The 27495-nt window shown below is 45.1% G+C and overlaps 1 protein-coding gene and 1 pseudogene across 1 annotated transcript; one reads left to right on the top strand and one right to left on the bottom strand.

The window, feature by feature from the left end:
• Positions 1–6971: 6971 nt before the first annotated feature.
• On the top strand, positions 6972–25665 carry LOC146180826 (uncharacterized). Its single transcript, XM_084576154.1, has 8 exons — positions 6972–7450; positions 7532–7673; positions 8168–8482; positions 9109–9478; positions 9849–10022; positions 10086–10269; positions 12251–12448; positions 25536–25665. The coding sequence occupies exons 4-7, from the start codon at positions 9392–9394 to the stop codon at positions 12352–12354; spliced, it is 549 nt and encodes a 182-aa protein (XP_084432280.1). The 5' UTR covers positions 6972–7450; positions 7532–7673; positions 8168–8482; positions 9109–9391; the 3' UTR covers positions 12355–12448; positions 25536–25665.
• LOC146180827 (P2X purinoceptor 7-like) lies at positions 15866–22806 on the bottom strand (annotated as a pseudogene).
• Positions 25666–27495: the final 1830 nt, after the last annotated feature.

The following is a 27495-nucleotide window of genomic DNA, read 5'->3' as shown; positions in this document are numbered from 1 at the left end:
ACAGTGAAAAGTCGTTCGAGCCCCTCTCCGCCGCCTCAGGCGGGAGAAAGGGAACGGGGAGAACAACTGGGAAGCGGGCGGCGGCCGCGCAAAGGGCAGCCGCAGCAAGCCCGAATCCCACAAGGTTTGAGACAGAGCGAGAGAGAAGGCACGTGGGGAGAAGGAAGAGAAAGCGCGTAGAGAGGGGAGGGTATTTTTGCACATCATGAACGCGCAATCACGTGACACAAAAGTGACGTGAGCTACTACGTCACTTCTGCGTGTCCTGTCGACGTTTTTTTTTATTTTTTTTTGTTTTTTTTTTTTTTATTCTACTGGGGCAGTGAGAAAAGCGCTTGGCCGTCGGAGCGCGGCTTCGAGCTGGCGGAAGGAGAGCATCTAGCCGTCCGCACTTAACAGCACGCACGCTTTCTTCTGTATTTTTCTTCTATAAAGCGCTCGCGGCAGTTAGTTTTGTCCACGCCATGGCTCCTCCTCCAATACAGTCTTCTCCCCTCCCCCATGGCTCCAAGCAGTAAACAGAATTTTCCTCCCCCGCGGGAATGAGTGAGCGCAGATTTTGTGCGTTCGCAGTCTTTTGCTTTCGTTCTCTTTCTTCGGGTGGTCTGGCGGGGTTAGTTAGAGCTGGTATTCGGACTTCGAGTCGCGAGTCTGCTTCTTCGCAGCGCGCTGCAGGGGTTGTGAGTTTGCTTCCTCACTACAATGAAAACGTGCAAGAGTACTGACCTTATGCGGGGCCTCAAATATATTGAGTACCTGCGCATGAGTTATTTGCACACACGCGCGCCCACACACATGCAGTTTTTTAGTGGCAAAAGGCAAATAACTTGACAGCATCTTGCGCGTAAACGTTGATGTTTGGAATTAGCTGTGAAATTATACAAGATGTTACTTAGGTTACGAATACGTCACTATATATATATATATATATATATATATATATATATATATATATATATATATATATATATATATATATATATATATATATATATATATGCATGTACATAATTGAGGCGTAACTTTTAAGGTGCAAAAGCGGCTGATTGAGCCAAGTAAACGACACAGCAAATCTTCAGCACTCCCTCCGCTGCCTCTCAAGCCAAACCAGCCCATACATCACAGTTAGGGAAAAATAAGAAAGGAAGCAAGCGTGCATACTGCTTTACCGAGGGCAGCTCCAAGCCGTCACTCGTTTGAAACCACGCTGTCTACGTTGGCTAACCTGTCCGCCCCTAAAGCCCCTTTATTGAGGGGCTTTACCCGCCCCTCCTTTCAACCTCTCCCCCCTAAGAGGAAAAAAATACAGAAGAAAGCGTGCGTGCTGCTAAGTGCGGACGGCTAGATGCTCTCCCTCCACCTAGTGTTCCTGTATAGCATATACAGGAACACTACCTCCACCAGCTCGAAGCCGCGCTCCGACGGCCAAGCTAGCCAAGCGCTTTTTCTCACTGCCCCAGTAGAATAACAAATGACAAAAAAAAAAGAAAAAAAGAAAAAAAAAACGTCGATAGGACACGCAGAAGTGACGTAGTAGCTCCACGTCACTTTTGTGTCACGTGATTGCGCGTTCACGGTGTGCAAAAATACCCTCCTGATTGGAACGGCTATAGAACGGCCGGAGAGAAACGTGCGCGCGGAGGTGATCTCGGAGGCCATGGCGTAGGTTTTGTAGTTGCTCTCCGCTCCGCTAGAAACCGAGCGCTGGCGTCGCGGAGCAACAGTCATAACGAATAAGAGAGAGAGAGAGAGAAAACTTTTAATGAGCATATAATTACAGTGTACTAGAATATGATATAATCAGTAAATATTCGCAGGAGCTGGGTGGTCGGTGCCCCTAGTCCAGGGCTCCGCTGGCAGCAGCTCACTTTCGGACTAGCTGGATAATCCAGGCTTGCTGGTCCAGGTTGTCGCTGGTCAGGGCCGCCTCCCACTGCTCGTGTGTCGGGCATGGCACTATTAACGTTGGGTCAGGTTTGTCCTGGCATTCCCAAGAGATGTGAAAGAGTGTGGGGCTTGCACCGCACCAAGGACAGTAACTCGTGTATTTTGTTGGGCTTATTTAAAATTTGAAGATTAGGGAATGTGTTTGTTTGTATTTTTCTCCAGTCTATAGCGTCCAAGGAAGGAAGGTGTTTGTGTGGTGGTGAGAAAATTCTTCTTTCTAACCGTAGGTGTTCCAGCCTGTCGCCGTAGGGTCCTAGGAGAGGGGTGAGGTAGGGATGGGGATCCGCCCGGTTTGTGAGAGCTCGGGCTAGATCATTCGCTACCTCATTTCCTTCTAGGCCTTCGTGTCCAGGTGTCCATGTAATTGTGTGCGTCTGGGAGATGGAACGTAATATTGCACACGCTCTTTTGTGAGGTTTTCCGGCCAGGTAGTCCCTGCAGGCTGGTTGGGAGTCCGTCACTACGTGTGATGACTTATTTTGGTTGTCTTGTGTTTTTATGGTGATGGCTATTGCCAGTGATTCTGCTTCCGCAGGATCCTTGGCATATATCGAAGCCTGAATAATTGGCCTCTTCTTGTGGTCAACTGCAGCTATTGTGAACTTGCCAGGTTCGCCGTAAGCCCCTATGTCCACGTAGACAACTTCCACGTCTTTAGACAATTGTTTTTCCAATGATTTGACTCTGGCTTTCCTTCGACCCTTTTGTAACTCATGGTGCATGTGCTTGGGTATAGGGTTCACATAGATGTTGTTTCTTGTGGATGTCGGAATTTGTGATTTGAGCTCAGAAGTTCTTAGTGCCTGCCATAGCCCTAGTTTTGACAGGATTTCCCTACCCGCCTGCGTTGTTGTTAGGCGTTGTTTCTGACTCTCTAGAACCGCCTCCTTGAGCTCCTCGAAGTTGTTGTGCACTCCGAGTGCCCAAAGACGTTCCGTTGATGTTGTTGGCGGGAGGTTTAGGGCCGTTTTATAGGCTCCTCTTATGATAGTGTCAATGGCCCTTTTATCAGTGAATCTAATTTCGTGATATGGGAGCCCGTAGGTAATCCTGCTAACGACTAGGGCCTGTACAAGGCGTAGGGTGTCTTCCTCCCTCATCCCTTTCCGGTGCCAGGTCACCCTTCTAATCATTCTGGAAATTTGGTTGACTTTGGTTTTGAGTGTTTTGATTGTATAATCCACTCTCAAATTGTTTTGCAACCACAGCCCCAAAACTCTGATCTTGTCCTTCTCTTGAATTATCTGGTCTCCTAGAGAGAGCTGAATTTCTCCTGGGGACTTGTAATTTCTTCTGTGTAGCCTGATAAGTTCGGATTTTTCTGGGGAGCATTGAAGACCAATCTCCCCGGCGAATTCCTCGACTAGGTCTATAGCGGCTTGCAGAGCTTCTTTTTGCGCCAAGGATCCCTGAGTAGCCCAGATGGTGATGTCGTCCGCGTATAAAGTGAAGGCAATATCAGTGCGGGTGAACAGTTTTTTTGCTAAATTTATCATTGCTATGTTAAATAGCATTGGAAAGATTATAGAACCCTGCGGTGTACCTTTGTTCGGCATGGGTACTTTTGGTGATCGGATCTCTCCAATTCCTATGGTGGCTGTGCGATCTGAGAGGAAAGCCTTCACGTATTTGAAAATTTTCTTCCCGCAGTTGATATTGTTTAATTCTTGCAATATGGTTTGGTGGCCAATGTTGTCGAATGCTCCTTTGAGATCTAGTGCCAGAATGAAATTTTCGCCTTTTCGGGGTATGGCGTTGATGACTTCTTCCCTAATCCGGAGGAAAGCACCTTGCGTGCAGAGTCCCTTGCGGAATCCCAGCATGCAGGAAGGAAAGATGTTGTTTTCGTCGATGTAATTTTGGAGCCTTAGGTGGACTACTTTTTCATAGAGTTTTCCCAGGCAAGAAGTGAGGGAGATAGGACGGAGACTCTCCACAGCCGGTGGCTTTCCAGCCTTTGGTATGGTGATAAGAAAATTCTGGATAGCTGGCGGCAGAGTAAAATGAATTTGATTTATAAAGGGAAAGGAGAAAGGATGCACATAAAATATCCTACAGGCCGATTACCATAACATCTGTTATGTACAGGTTGGCCATGCACTCGGTGAAATTAAAGGCGGTGAAATTAATGGAGGCGCCTCCATTGAGCGGCCGTGCTCGGAGAATTTCAGAACGGCTTTAGAAATGGTATGCGCTTATATGATAGCCTGTTTGTTCGTGCTTACCCAATGCATCGAAATATCTAGAGTGGAAAATAGACCTTTGTATTTGGCCTTCCTGGACATAAACGGGGCGTACGACAACGTAAGCAGGGAACTCCTGTGGAATATATTAAAAGAAGAAGGTATCGGTTATGAGATAATAGAGTTCCCACAGGAAATATACCGGGATAACAAAGTAGAAATTACGTGGGAAGGGATAAGAAGTACGGAAGATGTCAAAGTATGCAAAGGATTAAGACAAGGCTGTCCTCTATCACCGGTGCTGTTCATGCTTTATATGATAAACCTGGAACGGAGGATACAAGACAGTAACCTAGGTTTTAACCTGTCATATAGATTAGGTGGAAAGGCGGTAGAGCAGCGCCTCCCCGGTTTGATGTATGCAGACGATATTGTGCTGCTAGCTGAGAGTCTGGAAGAATTGCAAACTCTAGTTAAGTATTGCGGAGACGAAGGGGACGCTCTTGGCTTCAGTTTCAGCGCAGTTAAGTCGGGTCTGATGATTTTCAACGGCTCAACTGATCAGGGTCTTAAAATACAAGGCCATGAAATACCTAGAGTAGCAGAATATAAATATCTGGGGGTATGGGTATACGAAGGATTGGCATTCATTGGAAAGCATGAGCAATCACTTAAGGCCAAAGGGCGAAGGAATGCCGGGATAATGAAGCATAAGGCATTGTGGGGATACAATAGGTATGTTTTGAGGGGTATTTGGAAAGGAATTATGGTGCCCGGACATACTTTCGGAAATGCGGTTTTGTGCCTAAAATCAGAGGTACAGTCGACATTAGAAATAAATCAGAGATCCGTTGGACGATTAGCAGTAGGTGCCCACGGTAAAACTACAAATGAGGCGGTACGGATATGGGCTGGGCATCTTTCGAAGTACGGGAAGCTCAGAGTAAAATATTATATGAGGAACGCCTGAGGAAATTGGACAGTAACAGATGGGCAACTAAAGTATTTAAATACTTGTACTTAAAAAGCGTTGACTCACAATGGAGGAAAAGAACTAGGAAACTAACTAGTAAGTATGCTAGTCTCAAGGACGCAGAAATAAAGAGCATTAAGCAACAGGTGAAAAACACAGCAGGTAAAAATTGGAAAAATTCGATGGAAAAGAAACAGAGTGTGGAATTATACCGAAAGTGGAAAATGCAGATCAGGAAGGAAGATTTCTTTGATAACTCAAGAGGCACATGCCAATGCCCTACTTTTTGAAACTAGATCAGGGTGCTTTAGAACACGCAGCTACAAAAAGAAATTTAACAATGGAGATTACGCATGTGCTGTATGTGGTAACTCCAGTATCCATCCGAAAGTTGACGCAGGCGCAGTCACTGTTCCTGAAGCTCTGGGGTTTAGAGATACCAGCATACCAGTAACCGGGTGAATAAACCGGCGGTGGAAACTAGCAAAAAACGACTGGAAGATTGGTGGCTTAAAAGCAGAGAAGTGACATAATGTTACTAATGTAGAAACAAAAATTTAATAAATAGAATGATGGTTTAATTAACCAATCTAAATCAATAATTAAGATACAGGTAGAAAAATGAGCATGATAGCTACTGCTACCGCTGCTACCGCCCCGTTTCAAAGGGGACGCTCCTATATTCCATCCATTCATCCATCCATCCATCCATCCATCCATCCATCCATCCATCCATCCATCCATCCATCCATCCATCCATCCATCCATCCATCCATCCATCCATCCATCCATCCATCCATCCATCCATCCATCCATCCATCCATCCATCCATCCATCCATCCATCCATCCATCCAACCATAGAGTTTCTTACTCTTACCTAGAGGGAAAGCTGTGCTGCCGTCTATGGGCGTTTACATGGAGTTTCCAGACGGCCAGTTCAGCCACCATGGGCGCTCAAAGCATCATGGGCCAGTGAGCTACCGAGTGCAGAACTACAACTTTTGGCCAAAACTAATGCAAAGATAAACGTTGTTCTACCGTAAATAATGCCCTAAGATTGAATATTGTGACTATAAATTGTAAAGAGAGAGAGAGAAACAGCATGTCAGTGTGATATTTATCAAATATAAGCGATGGCTCTTTCTCCTATTGGCTTAGTTTTGAGCAGCACAAATACCAATATTTCGCACTTAATATGCAAACTTTGAAATAAAAAAACGTTATAAAAATATTTATGGTTGCGCAATCACTTCAGGAAGTTTTTAGTGGCATTTCGGGAAACAGAAACCATTTATTGGCGACAGAAACCATTTATTGGCGACGTCTGCTTGCCCCGCCGGGGTGGTGCAGTGGTAAGACGCCCGACTACTGTGCCGGAGTTCCCGGAATCGAATCCCGGCCTCGGCGGCTGCGTTTCGATGGAGGCGAAACGAAGTGGCGTCCGTGTGCTGTGCGATGTCAGCGCACGTTAAAGATCCCCAGGTGGTCGAAATTACTCCGTAGCCCTCCACTACGGCTCCTCTTTCTCTCTTTCCACTTTCATTCCCACCTTCCTCCCTTCCCTTCGGCGCGGTTCGGGTGTCCACAGAGCAAGTGTGACAGTTACTGCGCCTTTCCCTTCCTGTGAACCAATTCAACTTCATTCAACGTCTGCTTTTGAGCCTTCGCTACTATGGCTTTCGCGGTCTATGTACGCACCTTCAAATGATGATGATGATGACGAAAAAGAAACATCGCAGTAACGCCACTCCACGTAACCGAGAAAAACCGACTGTCCCGCAACAAGTAGCACACCGGCCCATGATTCTTAGCGCGCCCATGGTGGCTGAAGTGCAGCGCCCTCAGCTTTCCCTCTAGTTAGTGTAAGGAACTCTATGCATCCAACCGTTGAAGCAGGCGAGACTCGTGTAACTCGTGTGTCCGTAATCCACGCTCTTCCATACAAATCTATTCTTTCCGTCGTGTTCATATACCTTGTCGTGTTTGCTATTCGCTCCTCTACGCGCGCACGTGTGAGAAGTGGTCGCTATGCCATCCGTGTGTATTGTGAAGCATTGCAGCACGAAGTACCGGAGTGGAAGTAATGTTCGGTTCCACAAATTGCCCAGTGATCCCCAGCGAAGAGCCGCCTGGCTTCGAGCCATTAACCGCGATGGTCCCAGCGGTATGGCCACACTGACGGGGTTCGTGTGTACATATCATTTTTTACCAGAAGATTATGAAATGAACCTCGATGTCGCTCGAAGCCTCGGCATGGAAGTGAAGCACGCTCGCCTCAAGCCAGACGTCGTACCGACGCAAAACCTTTGGTCCGATACACCACCAAAAAAGCGGAAGAGGTCTGAGGTAAGTTCACATGATTGATGTCAACTTCGTCGCAATTCATACTTATATCTTTCGGTGGCTAACAGCTTTTCCTTTTCTTAGGGACTACTCGACTCGCAGTATGAAGTCTTGACCGCTGAGGAAGTGCAAACTTCGCCTCGAATGGTGGACAATTCAACGCAAACCACCAGAAGTGTCTCGAGTGCTTCCTGCCAGACTGACGGCAGGGATGTGCAAGCTCGACGTAAGGTTTTCCTCTTAACAGTAGCGTGCTCATTTCATTTTAATATTTGACAAGCACAAATCGTGTCACAATAATTAGGCTATAGTTGAACCACGGCCTAACCGAGGGTGTTTCCAATCTTCAGTATGGGAAGAGCAAGCAGACATTTGTTTTCCATATTGTCCAGTGGTACCAATGAATGCTAAAAAAAATTCTGGGAGCGGCAGTCAGGTGGTGTCGGGTCCAACCTGTATAATGTTGTGGCGGAATGTTAGAGCAGTTTTGAAGCCAGCGAAGAAAGCAATCATGCATTTGGCATGCAGGGCGTGACAGACGATATCAAGCTTGACAGTAATGTACCCTTTACAAGCTGATAATGAGGCATTCATCTATAAAATTTAGAGAAAATTTGTCTAAAATATATTGTGCAACTAGATCAATGATGTCGCATTTGCATAAACAAATAGCACTTCACTGTGCATGTGTTTTATTCTTATGTTTTGATCAACTTACAGATACGCAGGTGAACTTCTATGTTTATTCAAGAAGAGATATGCAGGTGCAGACAGATCTCAGGCAATCCACTGAAACATACCATGAGGCCAGCAACACTGCAAGTGCACCTACCTTTGCACCAACACTTCTTTCTCTTCCTTTACCACCTTCTTCCAGAACAGGACCCCCTTAATTCCACTTGATCGAGCACTCTCTCAGACCACATTCATTCCAAGGCAAGCCTCTAGTCCTGTACAATCGGATGCCTGACTTGAAGAGGAGGATAACATTGAGCACTCGGAATTCTTCCCATCATTTAACAAGAGCTTCCTAGGGTAAATATTGTGACTTTATGTGTGCCGCATGTTATTCCATTATGATCGTGTGATTATCAGATCAATGACTTAGGAAAAACAAGGGCACATAAGGGTGTGCATCTCTTTCATGAGCTAGGGGATCAGAGGCATCAGTGGGTTTGCATACTCAGCCCAAAGCACACGTAGCAAAAGTTTCCACTGCTAAACATAGAAGTCTTTAGTTCCATTCCTTCCGCTACGTTTTTCTAATTGTATGAGTACCATATTGTCTGTGCTTACGTGACTGAACTGTGAATGTGTACATATTATTCGTGCTTCTCATAAACCTCACTATGCATAAATATTCACCAAGCAGGTCTTGATCCATCAAATGCTTTCACAATATTCAGTGGCACAAGCAGCTGCTCAGACAGCATCAGTGTAACATTATAAAAATTCTTGAAGCTCTGTAAACCTGTGCTTACATTATTTAAAAGCAGAGCGCATGGTATGCGAAAATGTGCACTAGAACACCTTAGACGCAGTGCCGGTTTGGGCAGTTCTTATATTTACTACTGCTTTCAATCCTGTTAAATTCTAGCCTCCAATCACCTCTGCAGAAAAATACTTCACAATTTAACGACCCGAACTTTGTATTTTTTCAGACTTGACTCCAGCACTGAGGAAGCCTTTTCTCAGGATGAGAAGAAGTTCGTCGTGTTTGAAAGCTGCCTCAAGGAGCTGTTCACAGTATGCCGTGAATGCTATTCCTGTTGCAGAAGCGTAAGTTGTGTGACTGGGACTCTGCTCCAAGTACACATGATGTGCACGAACCACCACTGCCTTACCTGGAAGAGCCAACCGATGATGAACGGCAAGCCAGCAGGCAACGTGCTACTGTCAGCAGCCATGCTGTTTGCCAGCACCAGCCCCACCTCAGTGCTCTGAATGTTTGAGCATGTGAATGTGCAGGTGTTCACGCCACGAACATTTTTCAACTACCAGCGAGGCTATCTGCTTCCTGCGATTAACAAGGTAGAACAAAGGTTGTGTGCTGCCAAATAAATTACCGAACCAATGCTTTACGATTAGAGTTATTCCAGCTTATGCAGTAAAACCATCACTACAAGCAAAAGAATTTAGCAACTGGATCATATGCCTATACAAGGGATGATTCAGAAGGTGGTTGAATACACTGAACTCCCATTAAATTTCAGGATGTGAAGCCATTTATTCCCATTTTTTTTTTTTTTCCAATGTTATTGAACAACATATAATAGCCTAATCCTCTTTGGGTGGAAAACCTGCATCTGCCGATGTGCCTGTAAATATGAGACACCAATTTGTGCATATATGTGTTCATGTAATATCTGGTCAGTGAAAAAACCCCTTTTTCTCGCACCAGATCTGGCAACAGCAGCAGCAGGAGTTGTTTTGCCAGTTGCAAGGCTGCAATGTTGACCTGGCTGGTGATGGACGCTGCGATACCCCAGGGTTCTCGGCAAAATTTATGACCTACTCACTGCACGTCAGCCAGATGAACAAAATTTTCCATTTCGAGCAAGTGCAAGTTGGGGAGGTAGGTCAGAGCAATTGTAACAAAGTGGCTTTATGTGACTGTGCATTTTTTTTACCACAAAAGTGTGCAGATGTCAAATCAAGCCCCTTGATGGAAAAACATGCATTTGTGAAGAGCATAACTGTGGTAAAGGAACAGGGGCTCAATGTTAAATCAATAACAGACCGGCATGTCCAAGTCACAAAGTACATGCAGACCAAGGAGCCCATCATCCAACACTACTTTGATGCTTGGCACATCTCAAAAGGTAAAATTGAGTATAAAAAGACTTCTCCATGATGTTTTGCAAAATGCGGCAACATGCTATATATTAAATTTTGTTGGATTCCGTGGTGGAATTTAACCATGAGGAGAACAGTATCATAGGGAAGTATAGTAGTAAAGGGAGGGTCAGAAGTTGAAAGCATGAGGAGGAGCAAAGGTATTGTTTGTTTTTTTTGTTGTCTGACAAACGATGATGAAGGATATGCATGCCATACATGCAGACTGCAGCTAGGGACACCAAATTAGGCATTTCTATCCGACTAATTGCATGTCAAAAATAATTTGTCATTTTTATCACCTACCCAGAGACCCTCCCGAAGCATTCCCTACAGCAATTAACATATGAATAAAAAAAAAGCTGGCTGCCCATGCAAAACGAGCTGCATGCAGCATATTGGAACTTTGGATCCAGCCAGCCAGCAATCACCTTCACTGGTGTGCTGCCATGAGCGATAGCAACATCGATTTGCTGTGAGACATGGAACGGCATGTCACAGATGTGCACTCAGATCACCCAGGGCTCTACACACATTGTGCCCATGATGATCTTGGAGATAGGCAATGGCTTGTTCCAAGTCAGTATGTCGCTATTCGAAATCAAAATAAGTTTTTGCAGACACCTCAATGTGCCTTCCATGTAGAATGTATATTCTTGTAATCAAGCATGACTTGCAAAATGCTTAAATTTAAAGTTTTGCCAAACAGCTTAGGTGCCCGATTTCAACTAATGGTCAACCTTTCCCACGCTACTATTTGTTACCTCAGTGCATATACAACTATATTAATAATTCTGAAAATTATGTGCACCAAAAAATATGCAATGATACTTCATTGTGGTGCCATTTGAAGAAGACTTATCCAGAATTTTTTTTTTAATATATGGACACCTGCACACAACAGGTTTGTCGAGGTTTTCATGGCACCCTGTCTCGTTAAAGACATTGGGAAACTGGCACCCAGCACACACACTTTCAGCTTGGAGGCCTTTCACAGCGTGCTTATAGGCTTTGCACCAAAGTCCATATGTTCCTCATCTGAGGGCATGCGTGCAAGGTAGGTGGTGAATGAGACCTGTTGAAAATTTACATTTGAAGAACTGTCGGATTGTCTATTTTCAGAACACAGCTGGCAATACTCCATTTTAATGAGAATGCCAGCTAAGGACAAGCCACCACAGCTGAAGGCCTGTCTAAATGGAAAAAAAAGAACCCAAAAGCAAGGAAGGGCACAGCTGTTGCCTGTCCTGTGAAAGCTGAACCTACATATGGTAGTCAGTATGCTTAGCACTAGGAAAAAGAAAAGTGAAATTTTAAGGTTCGGGATCTCAGATATGTAATGGTCAAATTTGTTACTTCTTTTATATGGTATGCTCAATCAACCATTTATTTTTGAGTCTGTACACTCCAGTTTAAAGGTGCAATGTGGCCGAGGGTGTTCATATCTGTGACATGAAAGTTTTCAGCCACCTAGTGGCGTGAATACAGTAAAATCTATAAATTGGTGTCGCCTAGGACTGTGGAACACTGACAGCAAGCCCTGACATGAAAATGGTCTTTGGCCACATTGCTTCATATGGTACATTACAGGCCTTGCTTTACATACCTGCATTACAATGTTAACTGTAATCTTTCATCTGACTCCCAAAATCGGCTTTAAAATGAGGCGTCACCAGTGTTTTGGTTTCATATTCAACCAGAAATCAGAAATAACTCTATGTCATCTGAGGGTTCTAGTACAGGAGTTTTCATGCATAGTACGGCTGCGTACGATCACTCATAAGAGGGCTTTGCTATACATGCATTTTCAACATACTGTTGTAAGACTGGTTAATGTGTGGTATATTTGAAAGGATAATGCTAATGCTTCATCACTTTTTGTTCTCTGCGATTGTCCTGTATGAATGAATGTATGAATGAGTGATAAGGATAACACTCATTCATACATGCACTCCTTCTGATTTGCAGATTATGTTGGCCTCCTTCTGGATGAGACTGCACGCTGCTGCAAACAGTGGCCATCTTTTAAGTCTGCTTTTGCAGCAAACCCTTCGACTGCACCACCCCCATGAGTCACTCTTTCCCGAGACCTTCCAAAGGTGAACTCGTGGCAGCTAGAAAGTCTAGGTTTGCCAGTGCCATGGGGAGCACCACCCAGTAATACAGGTGGGCGTTCTCTAATACTACCAAGTCAGAAGTGTTGAAAGAAAGACATCTTAGTTTCAGAATAATTTATTGGCTGGCCACTAGTTCATTGCCTACCATGAAGCATGCCAGAAGTTAAACATTTTCAGCTTACAAGCCAGTTCACTTGGAGCAGAACATCTTTATTCATGCTTCTTTGGTGCCTTACACCTAAATATGCAAACAAGTATATATATAGCTGCACAATTATCGTGGTGTGTTTGAGGTCATTACTCACCCATAAAAAATTCCACCTATCAAAACTGTAGGTGGAGCAGAGTGCACAAAATACATTCTAAGTGAGCCTCCTTTCCCTCATATGCAGTATCAGCACATTGAAAGCAAAACTATAACGTTAACAAGGTGGATGTAAATGCAACTTTAGATAATTATCTACCAGAAATGGATAGGCTGAAATCTGGCATGTTTAAAAACAACACTTCTGAAAAAAAAAAAGGGAAGAAGGGCTCTTATGTGTTGTTACTTCTTTGAAATGCCTTGGCACATTTTGCAGTCACTTGTCCTAATTGTGCATTGACCCTCTTGTGCACTCCTCGATCTGCGTAATAGTGATATCTGGCTAATATGGACACTTCTATACAGAAAAATTGTAATGTGACTGGTATACAAATAACACATTATAGCCAGTGAGCATGATTTTTACTGCAACAAAACAAGCAATTTATGTGAACGAATACTTCAAACCCTGTTTTTTTAGTCCATTGAGTGGAATACATTTAAGTTTTATGAAGCTTTGCACCTCCAAAATTAATGAGGTGCTCTTTGCTTTCACTTGATTACGTAGCAAAAAATATGAATAATCACTGACTGGGCTGTATTATATTTTTGAACCTTTCTTTACTTCAGCTGAAACTGAACTTGACTTTTACAGCTCTCACCACTTTAGTTCAATTCCACTTTGTGGTTTACTGCCTCCTATATTACCTATGAAGCATATTGCCTTACCACATGCACAAAAGGCATACACGACCAGTGTATCCATTACTTATTTGTCATCAACCACCTGCCTACCCACCGTGCCAATGTTCGTTTAGTTGTGTGCCCCTCAGGAAAGGAAGTAATTAAAAAGGGTGCAGCTGATTTCATCCTGCTATTGCCTTACTTTCTTTTTCTGCCTTTGGTCAGCCTTGTTTACTAAATCTGTGACACAAAGGATCTTTTTCGTAAATGTTAAGTCAGCTTCGCCTCAATGCTGCATGACCCATTACTGTGTCGCGTGTACGGTTTTCACAGCGGCGCTGTGAATAAGTATATTGAACACCCAAACACGCAGATCGACCGTTTTTGAGAGAGCGCGCAGTGCGAGTCCGACAGGGGGGCGTAGTCTTTGCCTGGACGACAACTGCACGGCAGTGCAGGCTTTCAGGGTTTTATTTTCTGTTAAAGCTCATGGATGGCACTGCTGCGCTACAACTGATGGAACAGAAATTTTTGGAAGCTATATTATAGCCGCACTTCATGTGACCTATGCAGCAGAATAAGTTAACATAGTTTCCAATGCAGCACTACTTGCAGAGCAGCAATAAGCAATTTTAGCAGTTTATCTTTGTTTAGAAAAGCGAAATTACAGAATGAGAAAAGGGGTATAAATTCAGTCAAATCGCATGTGTTGCTTTTAACACACAAATAAGTAATTAATATCTATGCAATAATTAGTGCAGCAGAATGAATGGACAAAGATCAGTCCCACAAACTTTTCTTATATTAGCAAGACATGACTGTTAACAAATTAGCCCAGAAGTTCTGACTGAAGTATACCATATACAAAGTAATCAGGACAATAATGAGAATGGCAGTAGTGCAGGGCAATCAGATGTTCTGCTAGTAACGAAGAACGAAGTAAAGAAAGCTTTAGAACCTATGAAAAGGGCGAAACCAGCTGCAAAAGATCAGAAAATTATACATTTATTGAAGGACGATGCGGATATCATGCTAGAAAAACTAGCCACCCTGCGCAATGCCTCAGGACCTTGATTGTACCAAAATCTTGGAAAAATGCTAATATTTTAGTCCGTAAAAAAAGGGGACGTCAAGGACTTAAAAAATTAGACCAACCAGCCTACTATCCATTACGTACAAAGTATTTACTATGGTTATTGCTAATAGAATCAAGGCATTAGACTTCAATCAACCAAACGATCAGGCCTGCTTTAGTAAAGGCTATTCTGCTATAAATCATAGCCATAACTATCAACCAGGGGACAGAAAAACGCTCAAATATAACCAAAACTTATATATAGCTCATAGATTATGATAAAGCTTTTGATTCAATTGAGACTGCAGCAGTAGACAAGCCATTAGTGGAAGTACTGGAAGGTATCTATAGTGGCTGCACAGCAACCATAGATCTCCATAAAGAAAGTAATAAAATTCTCATAAAGAGAAGTGTTAGACAAAGAGAGACAATCTCCCCAGTGCTACTCATCGCTTGCTAAAATGGAGTATTCAGAGGGCTGGATTGGGAACAACAGTTAGGGATAAGGGTTAATGGAGGCTCTTTCAGTAATCTGAGTTTGTTGATGACATTGCCTTTCTGAGTAGCTTAGGTGAAGAATTACAAAGAACGATTAATAACATAGGCAAAACAAAACAGTAGGGCTAAAATTAATATGCAGGAGACTAAAGTATTGTACAGTCGACGTCACCTTTGTGTAAAGCGCTCGGGAGACACACGTCCTTGTAAATAAGGCCAGATATCAGCCGCAGCTGGTAGGTTCTTGCAGCAACACTTGAGTGAAAGTGGTGCCACAGATAGTCGCAACCAAGGTAGACACTAGCACCTAGCCCAGAAGTCTGGAGCTGGAGTCTATTTTCAGCTTTTGTAGCCTGATATGTCTTGCTCGAGTGCTCTACACAAGGGTGACGTCGGCTGTACAACCTCAGAAAGGAAGTTTTTTGCAACAGGTAGCAAGACACTGGAAGTGGTAAGGGAATATGTCTGCTTAGGATAAGTAATATCAGCAGATGTGGATTATGAAAGGGAAATAAGGAAGAATCAGACTGGGGTAGAGTGCATTCAACAGCAACTATCAAATCATGAATGGCAGGTTACCTATGTCCCTCAAGAAGAAATTATACAGCACCTGCTATCTATCAGTACTTGCCTATGGGGCAAAAAATGTGGAGGTTAACAAAAAGTTCAAATTAAATTGAGGACCACACAGAAATCTATGGAACGAAAAATGGTAGGGGTAGCAGGAAGCATGCCGAATGGGCAAGGGAATAGTCAGTGACTTGTGTGTGACAATGGCAATGACAATGGCAGATCCTGTAATGCAAAGGCAAGATAACCAGTGTGTCACCCATATGGGTGACACACTGTATTCCAAGGGAAGACAAGCATAGCAAGGGCAGCAGAAAGGTGGGCAGATGAGAACGGAAAGTTTGCGGGGTAAAGTGGATACCGGTGGGACAGGAATGGGCAACTTGGAGGCGTATGGGTGAGGCCTTCTTTACCCTGCAGTGGGTGCAGTGAGGCTGGTGGTGGTGATGACTTCATAAACCTTGCGCATACTGGAAACCAGCGTAACCTTCGGACGGAAATCTCTCCCTTATTTGGTTTACAGCACAGGCAGGGAGAACCTTCCGGTGATTTCTGCCCAGGCGTCCCCAAAGCCAGTGTGCAAGCTGGCTGTAGCTGATGTAGTGGTACCGCCTGTTGACAAGAGAAGGAGCAATATTATTTTCTTTTTCACCATAGCAAAACAAAAGTCTGGTTTGGGGCTTTTACCATTGAGTTACTCATGTTTCTGGCATCTGTACAATTAATTATAATCTCTCAGGTTAATGCTGTAAAATGCCATTATGTGGCTTGGTTTGGTTTGTAGGGTTTAACATCTGGAAGCGACTCAGGCTAAAATAGATGCCGCAGTGAAGGGCCCTGGGAATTTCGACCACCTGGGGTTCTTTAACCCATTGGCTTCTGTGGCCGGCGATCCGCCGGCCGGGAGAGACGAAGCCAAAGTTGCTCTGGCCGGTGATTCGCCGGCCGCTGGGAAAAATGTTGTTTTTGGCAATGTTTCACAGATGGCAGCACAAACAATTTTTTTAACTTTTCCTTCATGAATTTGCCACCAGATGGATATAGTTGTCCACAATCTGAGGGCGTTGGAATTTTTCTAGGTGCAAAGAGTTTGCTGTCCCGTCTTGCGATCAACATGGCCTCCCGCAGAGGTCGTAGTTTGACTGAAGCGGAAATACTTGAACTTGTGTTCGACAGTGATGCGGAAAGTGATGCCTGCGAAGATGAATACATTCCGCTAGATGATGGTGATTCCAATTCTGGCACTGACAGTGATTTTGATGAGGATATGTGTTCAGAAGAAGGAGATGTGTTGGACTCGTCACCGCCATCCGCCAAGGCGCGAAAACTAGAAGAATGGGAGTGGGAAGAAAATGACAGAAACGAACCCGTTGCCAAGCTTCCGTTTACTGGCCAACCAGACATCAAGAGATCCATACAACTTCAAATAGGTGAAACTCCCAGTGCTTTGGGAATGTTCGACACTCTCCTCGGAGATGAGATTTGGAACATGATCGCCTTGCAGACAAACGCGTTTGCTTGTGAAAGGCAGCTTTTGAAACCCGATCCCGCTTGGCAGGAAGCGACTGCCGATGAAATGAAGGCCTATTTTGCCATGTGTTTATTGATGAGTCAGGTGAAAAAGAGCACTCTGCATTCCTTTTGGTCAACAAGGCGTGTTATAAGTACACCGTTCTTTGCTACTGTTATGCCGAGACAGCGTTTTTGGGCATTATTGCGCTATCTTCATTTCTGTGATAACACCCTGCCTCTAAATGACGATAAGCTGTGGAAGATACGGCCTGTGCTCGATCACATTCTAAAGTCTATCGGCACAGCGTATAACCCAGAAGAGAACCTCGCAGTGGACGAAAGCCTGATGAAGTTTTGTGGTCGGTTGTCATATGTGCAATTCAACCCTTCAAAACGTGCAAGATTTGGAATCAAATTTTATGAACTCTGTGAATCGTCAAGCGGATACTGCCTCAAATTTGCCGTCTACACGGGAAAAAGTGAAAAAAACACCTGCTACCACTGGGTTGTTATGCAGTGAAGCAGTTGTCATTGACCTCGTCGATAAGCGTCTTTCTGATGGCCACACGGTCTACAAGGATAATTGCTACTCTTCACCAATGCTGTTTCGTCACCTGAAAGAAGCTGGGTCGAATGCTATAAGCACAGTTCGTATCCACCGGAAGAATATGCCCACAGAATTCAAAAATTGCAAATTGCAGAAAGGTGAATGCAAAGCTCTTTCACGAGGGATCATGGCCCTTACATGGCAAGATAAGAAGCAGGTAACAATGCTTTCAACGTGGCACAATGAAGCTGCTGTTACTGACACAGGAAAGAAGCGCCGAAAGGATAGCTTGCCTATTTTGAAGCCGAAGGTTGTACTCGACTACAACCGTGGTATGGGAGGAGTGGACCGCGAGGACCAGCAACTGGCTTCGTTTCCGATTATGAGGAGGTACGCAAAAGGGTACAAAAAAATCTTTTTTTACATCATGGACATTGCTGTTTACGACAGCTATGTCTTGTGGATGAGGTCAACTGGCAAGCGGATCCACTACACAGACTGGAAAGTGAATCTGGCAGAGGAGATGTTTGAAGCAGCCGTTCTTCCGCAGTACCGCGGTCGACGAAGCCCACCTGCTGCTGCTACGCCAATGCGGCTACAAGCCTCAGAGTGGGCTCATTTCCCTCGACAGATACCACCCAACAAGATAAAGCAGAACTCTTCGAGGCTGTGCATAGTTTGCAAGGTACATGGCAAAAAATCTGAGAGCCGCTGGGAGTGTGAACGATGTGAAGTTGCACTTCACGTGCCTGTACATTTTAAGGCATTCCATACACGAAAGTCATATTGAGTGTTCTTGTGCAGTGACTAATTGAGAAGACAATAAAACAAACTGTGTCTTTCTACGACGTGTTTAGCAAACTTTATTGCGAATTTTGTGGAGCGCCGCATGCTTTCACGCGCCGCGAAAATTTCGACACGGAATCCCAGGCAGGAATGGCCACGGAAGGCGCGGAAGCCAATGGGTTAACGTGCACCGACATCGCACAGCACACATGCCCCTTGCTTTTCGCCTCCATCAAAAAAGCGACCACCGCCGCCAGGATTCGATCCCATATCCCTGGGCTCAGCAGTTGAGCCCTCTAACCATTCAGCCACGGCGACAGGGCCAGTGCAATTCTCATCGTGGATTTATTCTTCCTGGTAGCATGGTGAACTCTGAATTTTACTGCAGGTAACTGAGAGAAAATGTGAGGTAAGAAAACTAATGCCTCAAGGCAATGCAGTTTTTGTCAGACAGAACATGGCAGTCATCTTGCACATTGTGTACTAGTGTTGTGTCTGAGATAAGTGTGGATGGCACCATCATCAGTATAGAAAGAAGTTTAGTGTGTGCAGATGGAGTCATTCTGTTTAAAGGAACAAAGAACACCAGGTTTGTCCCTGTCAATTCATATGTTTCCCCGCAATATTCCACACTGACAACATTTTGGCGCTGAGGAATGCTACAGTCTGTAGACACACTAAGTAGCAGCGCAACAAACGTGAGCATAGCAACCCAACTAAGCGACTTCTCAAGGCAGATGGAGGAGTTCAAAAGTTTGTCTGGTGCATCTTGGACGACATGGTATTGCTGACTCAAGTTTTTTTCAAGTGCAATGGCATGACCGACCCAGTCAAGCAACATGTATCCCTTCTTACGTTATGTGGAGCTGAGATTTAAATTTCATTTGTGCACTTCTGCAGTCAAAAATGCCAGACCAAGTAAACCGTGTCAATATCGCATAGGCACTGACGGTGCACTTTGACCTTCACTTATACGACATTTAGCCATGCTATGTTTCTACGTTGACGCCAACTGCCTAGTGAATCTGTTACACAACTGCACTATGCAGTTTAGCTTCGAGTTGTAACTATGGGATTTTGTCAACAGCACCGGCAGTAACCACACAAGGCGCTACGTCTACAACTACTACCGCTACGACTACTGTAATGAACGCTACATTGTTGCAGACAGATTTAATGCTGCGTGACAGGTTTGTTTCTGGCCTAGGTGATGAGAACCTCCAGGATTAGCTCTTTGCACAGCATGACCTGACGTGCTTCAAGGCTCTCAACTTCGCCATTCATGTAAAAACTGCCAACCGAGCGTTTGAACTTCAACAAAGAAGCAATCAACACAGGCATCAGATTAATGGCAAGACTAACAAGAAGCAAGCACAACGCTGTTCGCACTGTGGCGATGCCCACAGTACAAAATCATGCAGGTTCGAGAGAGCAACATGCCATTACTGCTAAAATTCCAAGTCACACTGAGAAAGCCAGCATTTCAAAGCAGAAAGCAACTAGAAAAGTCTACCGGCAAAGCAACTGCTTGGGGACAAGTCAAGGACCTCAGCCAGCAAAGAATGTCAAGCACAAAGCTTCAACGCTTCACGGTCTGCACTCTGTTGGATCTGCACCTTGCAAAAATCTGTGGTTCTCAATTTTCATGGCAAGATGTGACTTCTGAAGTGAACTCAGTGTCTTCTTGCATAATGATCAATAGTGCTACGCTTTGATCCATTTGGACTGCAGACGAACCCAAGTTGGCAAACGATGACGTACATTTGCACACCTGGTTTGGACAGGCACTGCAAGTAGTGGGAACAGCAACAGTTACTGTCTGCTAAAGAAATGGAACATGCAAGCTTCCACTGCTAGTGATTAACTACTTCATGATGAATGGCATTCGATACATAACCTCACATCTATACCAACCCCGTTATTAATGGACAAACTGAATGGTGTGTGGGGAAAGTGAAGAAACCAGATTCACAAGAACCAATCAACCTTGTAGTGGCAGCACTGCACAGTCCATTAAACAACAGGTATCAGTCCTGCAAATGTTTAGCTGTGAAATGCCAACACAATTGGACCACACAGTACCCACACCGGAGTAGCCTGGCATTGAAGAGAATTTGCACACGAACTGCCAAATGGGTGCAGGAGGAAGGTAATGTCTGATAATTCCTTCCAGGAGTGAAATGGATGTCTAGAATTATAGTGAAGCTGGTGGGCCGACATTCTTAGCTGGTTCAGTGCTCTGGAAAGATGGTGCGGCATCATCTGGGCCAGATAAGGAAGTGCGGCCACAGTCAAGGTGAAAGACAAGGAGCAACAGCAACCCTTGCATGAGGAATTGAGCACAGTGAACGGTCTGTTGCTGCTAACACATCAGGGGAACAAGTGCCACGCAGATCGCAGTATACAAGGTGACCATCATACCAATATGGAGCTGCTATGTTGGAGGGAAGGGGTAGTGTGTCTGAGATCAAGGTAGGCGATGCCATCATCAGGGCAGCAAAAAGATGCTTAGCGTGTAACCTATGCGTGAAGCAGGAATGCGCATAGAGTTGCCCTGCTTGAAAGAGTAATAAACGTTAGGCCCATTCCTGTCAATGGCTGTCAAACGTTTCCCGACAACATGCCACACTGACAGAATGCATAACCAACACGTAAGGAGGCAGCAGTGAAATTGTTTGTTTTCAGTGCCAAATTTTTGCATGTGCCAGCAATAGCGAGTGTTGCAAGACTACTATATGATGTAATCTTTTTGTCAGCTTTCATTTGTTAACTTTAAGATGCCCATTGCTTACTCCCACTGTGGAAGTTTGCTTAGGTTGTTACACTTGGAGGAAAAATTTTTATATTTTTTTCAGAGAATCTTTTTTTAGCGAGGTTCAGCGCATGTAAGATGCCGGCATCAAACCATTTGAGAGAGTTTACTGTGCATCTACTCAGATGCAAATTGTATGTACCATGCTCTGCTCTGAGCATCCACAGACCAGTGGAGGTGGTGATAAAGGTTGCAATGAATTCAAATTGTCTCGTACACTATACCACATTGTCACCTAATGCAAGTTGGCAAAAAAAGTGAAAACAGTAGCAAATAAAACAGCACTTAGGTGGTGACCGTAAGGGGGGGGGCAAGTTACCTTGCCATGTGAATTTCACTCTAAACAGTATCCTTTGAAATGAAATACTATATGTACCTATTTTATTGTGCCTTATGACCATTCTTATGTAATCGTCTGTTCAAGTTCTGCAACTGTTGAAGATGCATACCAAACTAATAAAACGAGCAAGTATGTGTGAACAGCAACTTTTTTTTTTTTTTTTCGATTACCTTACAACTGTGTGCATGCTCTTCAACCCATGATCGCAAGTTCGAATGATACATGTTACATTTCCTTGTTTACTGGTGCATGAAATAAAGCAAACTGATGCGCACCTCCTACGGAGAAAAGCATAAAACTAACGATGCTGTTGTTGGCGCTAACGTGCCGCGATGTCGAAACTCACTGACACACGGCGCTAACACAACACAAACGCTTTCTTTTTTTTTTTTTGCATTTTCCTAAGGGAGAGTGCCGATGATCGCAAGAAGGTAATGCTGGAGTTGCACATCTTTTTTTTACATCATAGTTTTTTTCCGTACAGTGTTTCCCACGTGAGAAAACGAAAAACGGGCAGTCGCTTTTTCACGCTGTCGCCCTTTGAGCACTGTGATTACCTTGTGGCCTCGACGAGCAGCCCATGGTCAATAAGCGTTTCAAGTGTCACGGTCAGTACCGCTTCGTCGAGGCAGAGCGTAACAAAAACGGGGGTGCTCCGTAATGCATCCAGATGGCTGCTTCCTAGTCGCCGCCGGGATCTCGCGGCAACAGATGCTCTAGAGGGCAGACGGCATCGGTACGCACCGCCCGCAGCTGCACCAGTTCGAATGTATCGGTTAGCGATTGCACTTTTCTTCAACGTCTGAAAGTAGGCTAGGTTACAAGGCTCGAACATCACATATCAATGCGTACTCCCGAGATGGTCGGGTTCGGGAGGATGACGATCGGGACTTCTCAAGGCGAAATGTTGTCGCGGCTATATCGCGGCCTCTCGGCACGACTGCTGCTGGCCCAACGCAGGCTCCGTCTTCGCCTTCGCAGTTGTCGTCGGCGCTGTCGTCTGAACCTTCCCGATCTCGCACCCGTAAAGGTGCATCGGCATAAGGCTCAAAACCCAAGCACCGACTCCTTTCTAAAAGGCGACGCTGGAACCCAAGGAGGTCGGCCATTTTTAAAATCCAGTATATTGCAGTAGCCCCTAGAAATGTGCCGAGCTCGGTCAACTTCGGCTCGGCAGGCTCCGACAACAGGAGCTTCTCATTTGTTGAGTGGAGGAGGACGTGCTAGGAAACCGAAATTGTTTTTGTTGCTATTAAATCAACGCGGGTGATGAAACGAATCGAGGTATATTATATGATGAAGGATAAGGATTTCATTTACACAAGCTGTGCAAAATTTCCGGAAAACGTTTCACGACCCCTTTAACTACACCAATGGTTGCTGGTCGTATTTGTGTGACACAAATACCAATTGTACATGGGCAACCAGAAGTTGCCTACGTAGATGCGGCAGGAAACAGACGCAGTCGATACATGACCATAGCGGCGGTAGATGGGGGAGGCACCCTCATCACGGCGGCTACCATACTAGGGAAAGAAACCGAGATAGCGGAGGAAGCTGCGATAGCGATCGCTTGCGTTGGCACCAAAGCTAGATATATTATTAGCGACAGTAAAACTGCAATCCAAAATTTCAGTAGGGGGAGGGTAAACCCCCTCACCACCAAAATTTTAACGCAAGGAGTGATTGATAGGACGATCAACATCATCTGGACCCCGGCGCACGAATCTGTCAGCGGTAACGAGGCGGCCCACAGTGCAGCTCGAGATCTCTACCTCCGAGCTGTACAGGATGGCTCGGCTCAGGCAGAACATAATAGAGAAGGGCGATTAATCTCGTATCAAGACATTACAGAACACTACAGGCAATGCCGGAGGCGTTTCCCCCCACCAAACAAGGCGTTAAATAGAGGTCAGGCAATGGCGTGGAGACGCCTGCAGACTGGAGTATACCCAAACCCAGTACTAAATAAACATATCCGATCGGACTGCGAGGACGATAAATGTAAAAGGTGTGGGGCGAGAGGAACCCTCGACCATATAATTTGGGAGTGCGCTTACTCCCCAGGCAGGGCGCGAAACATTAGCAGTAGGGAAGCCTGGGAAACCTTATTGCGAAGCTCAGACCCTGAGCTCCAACTCACCGCCGTCCAACTGGCAGCAGAGGCCGCCGGCGAAACCAAACCGGCCAGCATCTAATGCGACCATCCCGTGCGGCTGGGCCGCTAAGTCCCCTCCCCCTTACAGGGGGGTGAGACAGAGCGGCCCAGGCGGTGTGGTCCTTCTCTGTTGGACAATAAAAGTTTTCAACAACAACAACAACAACAACATGGGCAACCAGTACAACCATCCATATTGGTTTGGCATGTATACATATGTCTTAATAGTATTAATATATGAAATTTCATACAATCATATTTTTGATTTTTTCCTGGCTGCTTTCTGCACGAGATTGCCACTTTCATCAGCGTTCTAAAGGTCCAGCTCCGCTTACCACGAGCTGATCCATTTGCAACACCCTGCAGTTGGCTGCCGCTGTGAGGTATTGCAATCAACACGGATGCGCGAAATCTTGGCTTTTGCGGTGATAATTTTATCCCATGGGCATATGTACGAGACGCTTTCAGCAGCGCAGCAGACGCGCATTCCGATGATCGCCTACATCACTCGAAGTGAAGGGGTGCGAAAACAAATATTTGCAAGAAAAAATAAAAATGAGCTTGACTTTAAAAAGGGTGACTATAGTTCGAGAGATTACTTAGCAGTGTAGTCGTTAGCGAAAAAATATCACCGTGCTAAAAGGAAGGTTGCTTTTACCAGCAGTTTCGCTGGAGGTAGATTATGCAGTACTGACACCGTACCATTAATGCAGTGCATTTCCCCACTTGGCTTGGTGTGATGCTGCATGGCAGAATAATTTTTATGAATACTGCTGTTATCACACTGTAGCACATTTGAAAAGAATCCGGAAATTCTTGCTCATTTTTTCATGCTTTGCATTTAATATGCAACATCATGGCAACTTGGGGTGTTGAGAACTTTGTGAAAGCTCTTATGTCAGACAATTATTTTGCTAACTGGATGTTATGGAAGATTTGGGGACAAATCATGGTAGCAGCCGTTCAAGGTATAAGAATGTGCTTTTAATTCGCTTATTGCTGCCGGCTTTGATCTGCTTTGTGTAAGCTATGTCTTGGTCTCCATCATGGTTCCTGTGACAACACGCGTAAAACCCTTGCAGTAAGAGGTCATTATCAACTTGCTTGTGGACTACTGGTGACAGCGTGCACCCATGCTAGTCTTCCAGTAATCAGCATCATAGTAATTTTTAAGGCATGCATTGTGCAGCAGTGGCATTTCGGTACTTCATTCCATGCCTTTCAATACATGTGGGACTTTCCTCAAAACCAACATATGTAATTTTTGTGACTGTATCATCAAGCTGCCTATTCTGCTGCATGGTTACTGACTGCAATACCTTTGCATGTCAACCCTACCATGAGTAGGCTGGCCTTCGGGGCTCATTAATTTTTGGGGTCTTGTTACTATAACTACTGTAGGTTGGTGTTTCTCAAGTAGCATCCCAGCTAATACGAAAGTGCGTGTCACAAACGGCCAGGCCTCACTCGCACATTTTACATGCAACCTTACTGGTTACACCAATAGTTATGAGGCATTGCTCTAAGACCATGCACTCACGCTGCTCCTAGGACCGTCTTTTTCATTTTTTATAGAATGAAACATAGTGGGTGTATGTGGTCTTTCATGCAATGTGCATGTGCTCACTCAGCATGTAAGTGCCTACAACCTTTCACTTGTTCCATTTGGAATTGCACCGTTCGGGAAAATGTTCGTTGGAGACAACATGCTTATGCAACACTTGACCTGCCCCTGTGTGGATTCCTGCCTTATGTGTTGTTCTTGAGTGGCAGCTTTCAAAACTGTTCATAATTAGAGTACAGCAGTGAAATGTTGCATGCCTTCCTGAAAAGGCTTTTTTTCCATGCAGCGAACTTCATGACATCATCTGATCTGCAGCTGATCCACACCTGCAGCATTACCCAGTGTTCAAGACTAAAGCACAGCCATGCAATTTGCAGAATGTATGTAAGCATGGAAAATAAAATATGGCTTGCGATTTGAAATCGTTGCTCTCGTCTGCTTTTGTTGTGTGGTCCAAGGCAGCCGCTGCAATGCGATTCTCATAGAACCAATGCACTCGTAGACCAATAGCCTAATGATACCGATATCCCAACATCACCGATACCACAAGAGAACCAATAGGACAAATAGGCCTATTGGCGGCAATAATCCAATAAGGTATTGGTTTTTTGCTTGGGGGGGAGAGGGGGAGTAGTGGGTCAAGGTATGTTCACTGATGATTTCTGAACAGGCTAGGCGAGTCTAGCCCTGCACTCAACTTCTGTTTGGAAAATAAGCCCACCCCACTACAGGAACGAATTTCTGCGCAAATTCTTGGTAATCCGTCCCGTCAATTGTACTTCGTCTGGCGGCCAGAAGAGGAGTGCGCTTCTGGAAAAAGGTCCATTGTCACAGCCCAGTGCATGCTGACGTCATTTTTTTTCTTTTGTGAGGCGCCCAGTTACGAGCGAATACTCAGTGTACGCACCAGGAAGCTTGCCTCTTGTCTGGTTGATGTTTCTTGGTGTCGTTGGCTCAAAAAGGTATCTTTTTCGACAACTGGCCTCAGTCTACAGGACGGATATGTTTCTTGGAAGTTTATTTTGTGGTGGAAGCCTTCGAAATGTTATGTTGCCGAATTCTGTCCTTTAGGTATTTGTTTTGCCCTGTTGCAGCAAAGCCACCTGTACTTCATCTCACAAGATGTTTGCATCACTGGGAAAGGCAGAGGTACCCCGGTCCAATCAGGATCACGTGCACTAAAATAGGCAATTGTGCTCCTACGCGCCTCTCATCCCCAAATTGGCGGGGGTGACAGTAGGAACACAATCTGCCTTTTTCACAAGATGTGGTGCCCCGTAGGAGTGGTTGAAATTTCGTCTGCTACTGGTTGAAAACATCGTTGGAACTTGGGAGACGCAGCCACCTGCGATATGGCGAGGTCTGTATACTTGACAGATACCGCCATCTGTTGCATACGCCTCACACCAATATGAACTGCACATGGCCCCTGAGATCAGCTCCCACTGCACCGATAGCGGAGGATATAAACTGCGCATGCGCAGCTGGGGCTGGTGGCTTGCTTTCACAATGTGCACAACGGCCTTGTGAAAAAGGCGGATTCTCTGTTATAGTGCGCAGGGGCGAAAGGCACTCTGCCTTTCGCAGTGCTGCAGATCACGCTCGTTGCCCGTCCGCCGCTTGTCTCCGCTCGCGGCTGGCTCAATGCCACGGGCATTTGTATGGCCACGGGTGATGCTATGGCCACGGGTGATGCTACATTCACACCAAATCGGTCTAGGGGCGGGGCTTTCGCTTTTCACGTGATCAATGACGTCATGACGTTGGCCAAAAATACAATAAAAAAGCGCTCTCCGCGTGTTCTTTTCGGCCGCCGTCGATCCGCGGGTATAGTGTTCTAGAATTGAGAAGTGTGCCGTCTGCCGCCGTCGAGCTGGTCGTTTCAGCGATGACACACGCTGTGTGCAGGAGGAGCGCAGTGAGCGCGGAGCAGACAGCTGGGTGAACCGTCACCGCTAGTTCAATCGGACTCCGAAGGCGCGTAGCAATAAATTGTGCCGCTTTAGCTCCCACATGCTTGTCTAAATGTAATAAAACGGTTATGTTCATGAACAAAACAACTATAGTTCCCTATAAAATAAGCGGCCGTCGTCAGGGAACGGCAATACAAATACAGGCAATGTAAGATACAGATTGCCGACGAACTGACAATTGCAACGGCAAGATATATTTCCTGAACGTATTGGGTGCTTTATTCCTCGAACACTAGCGGGAGGTTCAATGACGCATGTCTAACGCATTTCTAT

Source organism: Amblyomma maculatum, chromosome 8 (assembly GCF_055883805.1).
Source record: "Amblyomma maculatum isolate TAMU_Amacu chromosome 8, ASM5588380v1, whole genome shotgun sequence".
Taxonomy (NCBI): domain Eukaryota; kingdom Metazoa; phylum Arthropoda; class Arachnida; order Ixodida; family Ixodidae; genus Amblyomma; species Amblyomma maculatum.
Note: the sequence above shows the minus strand (reverse complement) of the source record. Positions and strands in the feature narration are given on the sequence as shown.